This window comes from Chenopodium album, chromosome 14 (genome assembly GCF_948465745.1).
Source record: "Chenopodium album chromosome 14, dcCheAlbu1.1, whole genome shotgun sequence".
In the NCBI taxonomy this organism is placed as follows: domain Eukaryota; kingdom Viridiplantae; phylum Streptophyta; class Magnoliopsida; order Caryophyllales; family Amaranthaceae; genus Chenopodium; species Chenopodium album.
The window spans coordinates 3,006,639-3,017,127 of record NC_137847.1 but is presented as its reverse complement, the minus strand read 5'-3'; the positions used below and the strand labels follow the sequence as shown (position 1 = coordinate 3,017,127).

General features: G+C 31.2%; 1 protein-coding gene across 1 annotated transcript; it reads left to right on the top strand.

Moving 5' to 3' along the window:
• The first annotated feature begins 2,036 nt into the window (after positions 1-2,036).
• Positions 2,037-5,325, top strand: LOC145579854 (uncharacterized). The gene is made up of 2 exons (XM_081637139.1): positions 2,037-2,646; positions 5,060-5,325. Exon 1 carries the CDS (start codon positions 2,174-2,176, stop codon positions 2,630-2,632), a length of 459 nt encoding a protein of 152 aa, XP_081493265.1. The 5' UTR covers positions 2,037-2,173; the 3' UTR covers positions 2,633-2,646; positions 5,060-5,325.
• The last annotated feature ends 5,164 nt before the right edge of the window (positions 5,326-10,489 follow it).

Genomic DNA, 10,489 nt, shown 5'->3' with positions numbered 1-10,489 from the left:
GTTAACGGGTACCCGAACCGTTAGTACTAACGATGTGGGTACCCGTCCCATGCTCACCCCTACATAAAGGGTTGCAATGAGCACATTAGGATAATCTTAGCACATGAATGCAATTTCTTGTATAAAGCTTCAATTATTAGCTTTTGACAATCCTTTCTGTTCTTCACAAGGAGAAATAATAAATGTGTCACCTTGAATATAATTAGAAGCTAGCTATATAATGATTTCCTCAAAAAAAAAAAAAAAAAAAAAAAAAAAAAAAAAAAATCCTATATAATGTGAAGTTCGACATATAAATACATAGTATCATGAATAAGATAACTATAACGAAGTTATATAATTAGATCATGGTTAATGTGTGTTAATCATTACTTTAAAGTCAAATTTGTACCCATCATACGCATGATGGATAGTGTTAAAGCAAGACTTTTCAATATATAGAGGTATTCAAGCTCAATCTTTCATGCGAGACAAAGGAAGTTTTGGTTTCAAGCAACAATACCACACCAACATCAAAAGGCTATCTAAGCTAGATACTAGATAGTAGAACAAGAATAGTCGGCATTGTTCCATTAAAATTTGATAAGATAAGGTCACACCTAATAATCAATACTTAATTAGTGGTAAATACAATAATCATAGCTTAGACCTCATATGAAATAATCTTTAATCTATATCATATGATAAGATATAGGCCATATAACAATAACATTGAATTGAATTGAAGTGCTAGTTGGGAATGTGTTGAACACTTGAACCATAGACCATGTGCTTTATAAATCCAAAATCACAGCTATGTCGCTTTAGGTCCAATTGTATGTTTGTAGGTTGGGCCATCATTTGTCACCTAAACCTGGCTATACGTATATGGATCATTATGATAAAATTGGTCATGTGCCAAACTTTAATTTAACTTGACCCTTTTTATAATTTTAATATTATTATATGGGTCCCATGCCGCTTGATTTATTAATGCTAAAGAACCTTATTTAATTGGTGGCCTAGATTAGGATACTCACTTTGTTTTCAAATAAATAAGCGCGTCACATGTTTATGCACAAAAGTAAGTATTTTATTGTGTAAGGGAGTCAAAATGTAACACGGAGTATAATCTATTCACATCTTATAATGCATTATTATGAAATGATACACTTATTCTAAAACGGCTTAATAAAACAAGCGATGATCTACTTATTCAAGAATAGAGGGAGTATTATACAATTGTTTTAGGCTTTCAAATCTTACTCATTTCCCTCTACTCCTAAAACAATTGGATAATACTCTCTCTACTCAACTATTACTAAGGGAGTGTTCAACCACTTCAACCACATACATGATGAGGAATTATAATTTAGTAGGGCATATAATCCTTAGGACTTCATTGTGGTGCTTTGGTGTCATATTTAAAGTTTTTGGTGTTATTCTTGTATATATATTATGTATAGTCTACAACTCATACAATAAAAAAAAATAAAAAATAAAAAAAAAATAGTAAGATCTTTTTAAACATCAAAACACATATGATAATCCTACTTTTAGACTAATATATTGAATTACAATATAATAAGACCTCTCTACAATAACTCTAACTTTTTAATCCTTACTTTAAGCGTGCATGGACATGACATGTATCGACATGTGCATATCACACGCATTCACATTTAGACTACAACAATTGTTATACACATATATATAGGTAAATAACTAAATATAGTTTATCATTTATCAACATATCAAATTACATAGTCATCAAAGTTATACTCTCTATTAAACCAAATGAGAGTTCAAGAGTAGTATATAAAAAAAAAGTTTTATGAAATACACTCCATGTCTCATTTGACTTATTTGTGCTGACTTTTTCAAACTTTGACATAGTTTGACTTAAATTAATAAAAGCCTAAATTATCTTTTTCCAAAAATAAATAAATAAATAAAAAATAAAAATAAAATTCTTAGAAATCGTGTTGCCCTGATTGAAAGTCGTAAGCTACTCCAATATTGCAATCTCTAACCAACAATCTGCAAACAGTAACGACGTCGTTTCAATCGCAACATCAATGTCACGAATTCAATCCCTAATAAAATTTGAAAAACTCAACTAACTTTAACATTCCACGTTCGTTGAAGAAGAAGATAAACCTCTGAATTTCGAAACCTCCAAATTCAATCAACAATGGCGAAACGTTTCTTTCTCCTCCCACTCTCTCTCTTCCTCCTTCTTCTTTCTCTCTCCTCCGCAAACCCTAATCCTAATTCTCTGTTAGCAGCACACACAGAACTCACAAGCTACGGCTTTCCCGTCGGACTTCTCCCCTCGAACGTCGCCGACTACTCAATCAACCGAACTTCTGGCGAATTTTCCGTCAAACTCAGTGATCAATGCAAGCTTACTCTTCCGCCGGACAACTACCTCGCGTCGTATTCGAAGATCGTCAGGGGTAAAATCGTCAAGAATAAGATTGCTCAGCTTGATGGAATTAGGGTTAGGGCTATGTTTCAGTGGTGGTCGATTACTGGGATTCGATCTAGTGGTAATGATTTGGTTTTCGAGGTTGGGTTGTTGAGTGCTAAGTATCCCGCCAAAAATTTCAAGGAGAGTCCTCCTTGTGAGGGTCTTAAGGCCGATTCTTGAGCTCCGATTTCGAGGTTTGACTTTATTTTTTTGAGCTTAATTGGTTGTTTTATTTTGGGTTTTTTAATTGTGTAGTTGTTTGATTGAATTTTAATGTTATGATTGTTATCTAGGGTTTACATTAATTGATTGTTTTTGCTGTGTGATTTAGTTGGGCTGTGGTTTTCTGTGTGCTAATTTTTGTTTTTGATGTTGCTTTACGCTTTATTATTCTTTTAGTTATTGAATTTCTGGTAATTAAAGTGATTGTGACTTTGTGAGGTTTTAGTGGTTATGACTGACTGTTGTTGGAGGGATGATTAGTTTATCTCGGAGATACGGGCGTTTTCGCTTTGCTTTATATATGTATATGCTGATGCAAGTAGGAAATTGAATAGTAGGTAAGAAACTTTTATAGTGAGGGATGATAAGGTTGATCTTTTTGGAGATTAGGAATTCCATGTGGTCGTGAGGGACATGAGCTTTTCTCGACGAAAACTTGGAGGATACGCTCATTGCAGGCAGTTCTTGGAATCTTATTACAATTGTGATGCGTTTTAGATGCTGAGGGGTGGTTGGTGCGCCTTTGCCACCTTGTCTTGATTGATAGCAGTCTGAGGAAAGAAGACTTTACAAGCTGTTATCACCAGCTATATGAATTGACGTCTAAGAATATTTGTTATGCAATGCTATGGTGCATCTTCTGACTGGCGGTTCAAAGAATGGTGAGATGTGGGATCCAGAGAGAGTCTGGGAGACTTATCGGAATGGAAGTATGCAAAATCTTTGGAGAACAGAGTTGAGGGTTGAAATTCAGCACTTTTTATGAGGGATGCCCTGGTGAGCACTTGAGTGCATGTGATTTAAGACGGTCTATATTCCTTGTCCTGCTGTCCCCTTGCTCGAGTTTTGCTGATTGTGCAAATACTCCTAATCTCCTATTGTTCTATGTAGCATGAGATGCCTAATTAGTTAGGTTAATGGATCAATTAGCAATTTAGTGATAGTGAGCGATGAAGCAAATAGAAACTGAAGAATATGGGACAAAACATTCCTGATTTTTGGGCAAAGTTCAAAAGGCTTTTGGGAACCAGTCCTGTGTTATACATGTCCAAATGGGGAGAGTACTTTTATTGGTTCCTTCAAAGTTAATTCCAGCTGAGATTTCACAGTTTAAGTAACTGAACAGATTTGCAGTTCCTATTATCTATCATAATGATAAGAGAGTAATGTTGGGCTTGTTAGCTTAGTATGAGTGAACTCTATTGATTTAATAAATAGTATAGCTGAAGTTCCTGATTATTATAGAGAATTGATAGGGGAGGCTAGTATTGCAACCGAGAGATATGGTTGTCTCCATATACAACAAAAAGGAAAGCTATAAGACACTTTTTGAAATGTATTTTTGGAATGGTTTTTGAGTGAACTGTACTGGAGTGGAGAGGGATTAAACCATTGTCACACCACCATATTACTGCAATACATTGGGTGAAAATGCATCTTTTACCCCCACAGATCTTGTGCTTTTTGACTTGTGAGATAATTTGCAAGCTATCAAATGACCTATTTTAATTTTGAAATTTTCAATTTTTATGGTATGTTTTACATATATTCAACAGATATTATTGCTCAAATTGCTACAGTAGCCAAATAAGGGTTTTTATCTTTTGGTGCTAATGCTGGTTTTCTGATAATTTTGACCAATGCACTGTGTAGTTTACAAGTTAAATTTTTGGTGGGTTACATATTAGACCAAATTATTTCTAATCAATAAATTGACAGTTTCTTGGGACAGATTAAGCTAGCAGATATGATATAATCTTGTCCAAATTGAATTCAACTTGGTAATGAGGTTTTGCTGGTACTGCCCTGTATGCCAATTAATAATAGATTTACGGATTTACCAGAAAATGCTTAGATTAGCAAGCTTAATGATTTTGAAATTTGAATGAGGGTAGTAAGCATAATCAAAAGGAATTGTTCTCTTGAAGGGCAGACCGCAGAGTATAAATGAGTATGAAGTATTAAGAGATTGATTAGAACTTTGTTTCAAAAAAAAAAAAAAAAATTGGATCATATTACCCCCGTTCCTAAATAATCGCAATAGTTTGGCTTTGACACTGTTCAAATACTAACTTTGACTACACTATGTAGTTTACTAGTTTATATAAAAATCAGAAGTAGCTTCTTTTTTTATTTTTTTATTTTTTTTTATTTTTAAATGCAACACATCCTATAAATGAAAAAAAACTACAGTAACACAATATAGTAACAAATCTAAACCAATTACCTAAGCTCCATGTGGGTCAAAAAAGTTGCATTTAAAAAAAGGGGAGGGAGTATATAATTGCATATATTAAAGGTCAAACTTATGCATTGGCTTGTTAGTATTCAGGGTTGGATGGATAGTATAGATTATAGATCCCCTAACTCTGTTCTTGAATGCAGGGTTTCACTCATCTTCATTTCAGTTTCGCAAGTGTACATGGTTGCTCTCAAGTACCATGCCTCGGGAGTAATCTACCTCTATTTTATTGCTTTCCTTATGTTATGTGTATAAATGCTCTAATCGTGTTATAATATAGACGTTCAGTGGAATAAAAAATGTTACTGGTAGTATCTAAGCTTTGCCTGTAATTTCATGAAACTTTTAATGTTGTATATATACTGCAAACTGCTGCTGTTATTTTTACTATGAAGCTGTTGGCATCACACTTGAAACTAGCACTGATTTAGCACTTGAAGCTCAGGTCAATATAAACTATGCAGTTTTATACAATGTACTTCGTCGCTTTTTTTTTTACTTGCAACATATAGCTAGTAATCTAGTATAGTGGTGTAGTGGACCACAAAGTCATGCGGTTAGCAAACTAGACGAAAGAGTATGGGTATGCAGTGCGTGCTTGTGTAGAGAAAAGCTCGAGATGATCGAGTGCAGGTTAGTATCTTTAGTGTTGAAATCCCAACCATGAAACTTCTAAAGGGGTATATTGATAGGTATTTGTCATAAAAATTCAAATACACTCTAACATAAATCTGACTTTGAAATCCAAAAAGGGGAACGTGTAATTTGATCTTAGAAAGATTTACACTTGTGTTAGCTGAATATTAACAACTTTGCAGGGAAAAAAAAGTGGAAAACCAATAAGGGGAACGTTTAGTTGGAGTTGGAGTTGGAGTTGGGAATAAAAACAATGGGGTCGCATTTTTAAAATACTTAAGTATATGGCCTTATAGAACTGTTAATTGGTGGGCCAAAAATGAAATTCAACTTTCCGGAGTCGATTTTTACCCCTGTCCTTGTGGCTCTATATACCAAAAAAAGAAAAAAAATAAAATAAAATGCTATGCGTATCTCTAAAGTTTTAAAAAATGCATCGTGTATCTTTGAAAATTTTTAAATGCACTATATACCCCTAAGGTTTGTAAATAAATACATCAAATACCCTAATCTTATAATAAATGCACATATCATTGAGTTATTAAATTAAGATCATGCCCACACACTAACTCACTTTTAGTACTTTATTTATATTTATACAGTAAACCCGCCTAAAACCATAAATTACATCAAATTTTGAACTCCGTTGATTATTCTAAATCCTAAGCTTTTGGGTGTTAGAATTTTCTTTATTATTTAAATTTACTTTATAATTAAATGGTTTAGCATCATAGTAGCATTAAAAATAATTTAATAGAACTTGATGCTTTTGGGGTCTCAATTTAACAAAATTAAGATTTATTGCGAGTCTAAGAGTATTTGGTGCAAATTTTTACAATTATCAAGAATACAAGGTGTATTTAAGAGTTTTCAGGGATATACGGTATATTTTTTAAGACTTCAAGGGTACATTAAGGAGGAACATCGGCCAAGCAACAAGCCTTTTATAGTTTTATGGCTTTTAAAATGTCTAAACAAAACTTAAAAATAACTTTTTCTAATTTGTCGATGAGCTAAGTTCAATTTATTTATTTGCACTTAATTTTGATTTTATTAGTCATCTTTATTCAATATACTTAAGTACGTATATACTAGTGTAAATGTGTAATACTTATGGAAAAGATATAAATTTAGTAAGTTGTGCGTTGACAAATACGTAATATAAAACTCAGAGTGTTATGAGCTCAAAACTAAAATATAAAACAAAGCACGTAATTTTTGAAAACTTTACTTAACTTCTTAATAGTCAAATCTCTACCATCTAATCAGGATGTGAAATTAGTCTATGAGAATATGACTATTGTCAATATTTTTTAAACTTTCACCTAACCAGGACCATACATGAATGAGACTTGTATAAACTTTTGAATATTGTTATTGATCTTCCATAGTAAATTATCGGTTTTTTCGCTCTAAAGTAGCACATTAACTTATAATATTTTTTATACTCTTTTTTGTTTCCTTTATTTGATTTTTTGTTATTCATGTGTCATTTTGCTCTTTCTAATAATTTATACTTAATGAAAATACTAGATTAAGTCCCGTACAATAATGCACGTTTGTTATATAATTATGATGAAAATAACTTTACAAAGAAATATATGAAATATAATAAATCGATTCACCAAGTATTAAAAAGTATGGATAAATATATAAAATAATAAAATAGTAAAAAAAAAAATAATTAAATGGTTTTAATAGGCAATTTGATATTTTAGGAAGGTTACTTAAGATTTTATATAAAGTTAATGTCATAAATAAGATATAAACCTTTTTTTTCTATAACAATGAAATTTTTTTAAGCGAGTAAATTCGGAGGAAATTTTTTTAATATATGTTGCCAAGTGTCATTTTTATTTTTGCTTTTAGGCCCCGTTCTCTTTACCTTATTTTTGCTGAACTAATATTATTTTTACTGAAAAAAAATTATATTTACTGAACTTTAATTTTTTTTTCTGAACTTAAATTAATTTTACTGAACTGAAATTATTTTTGCTGAACTGAAATTATTTTTACTGATTTTCTATTATAATTCTTTTTAAGAAAACTAAATTTTACTGAACTGAAATTATTTTTACTTGATATTATTTTTTTAAGGTGAAGAGAACAGGGCCTTAGTAGTATATAATGTAATAGATAGTAATGTCATTAACAAGATGAACTCGTGAAAGGTACATAATTGAAACAAGTCCAAATTTTAGTGATACTGTATTGCTCACAACTAACTGATTTATGAAGAATTAACCAGGCCAATTTGTGAAGCTAATAAAGATCATTACAACATGTAAATGAGGATGCATTCTCTTAAATTTCGTAGGCTGATAATATCTCAAACATCATAATGGGTGCATGTGGAACTTTTTCATTTATGAGCTCGATGTAACTATCCATTGATACTAAACCCTAATTTTTTTGGTCCACAACGTTTAGATAAGTGGGAGCCATGCATGCAAAATTGACATTACCATGCATCCAAAAAATTTAAATAAAGGCATAAATAATGCATGTTTATTTTTTTGGTGGCACCAAAAAAAAAAACGTACATAAAAGGAGCTCCTTTTAATAATTGATGAGGGCCATTCTTTAATATTTTCATCTGTCAATTATCTATTACTCTACTTGTCCGATCCTTTTAGCATTCCCTTTCTCATTAAGGGATAATAACTGTTCAAACAAATCATAATAACAATTTAGAGAAAAATTAGAGAATATGATATAGATTAGACCTCAATGTTTGCTAAATAGTTGTGTATGTCGTATTATTTTCATTGTATTAGAAGCAAAATTTGTCATCATCATTGTATTCTCTATTTTTTTCAAGCGGCAAGTGTATAGGATTACATGTAAACTTACACAATTTCTTTTTTTTTTTTTTTGTTTTTTTTAAGAAACACAATTTCTTTTAAATTCGTGCTTCCAAGTCCCAAACTCAATGCCAACTCCAAAAATCCAAGGAGAGCAATTGTAAAGGAAAAGGAGATTGGATTCCGGTTTGACAAATTTGTTTGGTGAAGCTACAACGATAACACTTTAATTAATTGCATTAAAATCTACTAATAATTCAATCTTGAAATTAAGTTAAATCTCACAAGTATTCTATATTTTATACTGTAGTTCTTGTATATATAGGGACACTATATATTTGAATTATTTTGATACATATAAAAAATGTGTTATTAAAGACTTTTTGGTCTTTAAAATGATTATAACTAAATCACTTATCATTTACCATCCAATTGGTCTATCCCTTTGAGATGCATAAATACAATTGGTGCCCTTTTATATTGTACGATATAGATAAGATAAAATACTTTGAAAAATAAGGCCAAACAAGTCACTTCGTAGAATGATTTTGAATTAAAGGACAAATTAGGTCAAATTTTTTTATATTACTGTCTCTTTCTTTGGTAGCTACTAGCTAATAGGCCAGGCTAGCTTAGACTAGCACATTGGAACAGCATTTTATTCTTATTGATTAATAGGTAATTCTTTCCCAAATATTATAAGATTGGTAAGAAAGTTAGTGTGTTAGTGATACTAAATTTGTGCTCTTTTGGTGAAAGTGAGGTGTCAAACAATTAGGGCAAATCGAATTACTTTCTACTTTCTACTATAGTACAATTTAGAGGAATTCAAAGTGTCACAAACTTTTATAGCTTAGGCCTAACATATAAGAATAATAGGCATTACAAGCTTGCTTTGTTTGACCATTAATTCTAAAATACGATTAAAGTTGTTAACTTTCTATTAACATAAGATGATACAAGCATCAAGCATAAATTCCTCCTATAATTAAGATTAAAAAAAAAAAAACCCTTAAACTTCAATTAATCCTTATCATAATTTATGTTAAATCCCATGCTGCATACATTTATTTATTTAGTCACGTGATGAAACTATAATAGGAATATATGATGATTGTAACTTGTAATTGTCTTTTTTATAAATTTAATTTCTTTTAAGATTCAATTCATATTAAATACATCACGTGGATTCATTTGCAAATTGCAATCAAAGGTTAACTAAAAGTGACTGTGAGTAATTGTTGGTGCCAGTTATTGATAATTAAGTGCTACTCATTGTTAGGGGTGTTCATAAATCGGTCCGGACCGAAATTGGACTGGACCGAATTAATCGATCTGGTCTTCGGGTCTTGAAATTCATTTTTCCGGTTCTCGGTCCAGTCCGGTCCAAAACCCTATAAAAACCGGTCTTGGATCGGACCGATTTTTTTTTTTATTAAAAATATGTGTGAAACCTTAATAATGGTTAAAATTATCCTTAATAAGCTTAGAAAACTTTAACTTTATAAGTTTTTTTTACTAAACATACAAAAAAAGACGTAAGACGTTAAAATATAGTTTTTCCTTTACTTTTTTTGTGTTTTTCATACCTTTATTAAAAATTTAGTATTCTTTTTAAAAAAAAATTCTTAAATCGATCCAAAGCGGTTCAGTCCGGGTTTTGGACTGATTCTTTCGGTTCGGTCCGAGTTCGGTTCTAGCTTAATCGATCCGGTCCGGTCCGATCTTAGACCGATAAACAGCCCTACTCATTGTTTAGAAAGTCGTATACTGTTTGCATACAAATTGAAGTTACGTGCTATTTATGCACATTTGAATTGATTAAAAAAATATGTGAAAAACTTGGAATATGAAATGTATCTCTAACACTCTAAGTAACTCAATCGGACTCAATCGGCTAAATAAAAGAATGTGAATGAACCGAAACTTTATAAAAAGAAGATTCTTATGTGTTGCACCAAGATATATATTGATCGGAGTATATATGATCGGATTTTGATCATAATAACTTCTTGAACAGATCTATTGATTGATGGAGTATGTATAGATTGATTTATTGATTGGATGGAGTATGTATGAAGACATAGATTGAGTGATTTAGTTATTAGCTATTTTCTTTGTTTCATTTTAGTT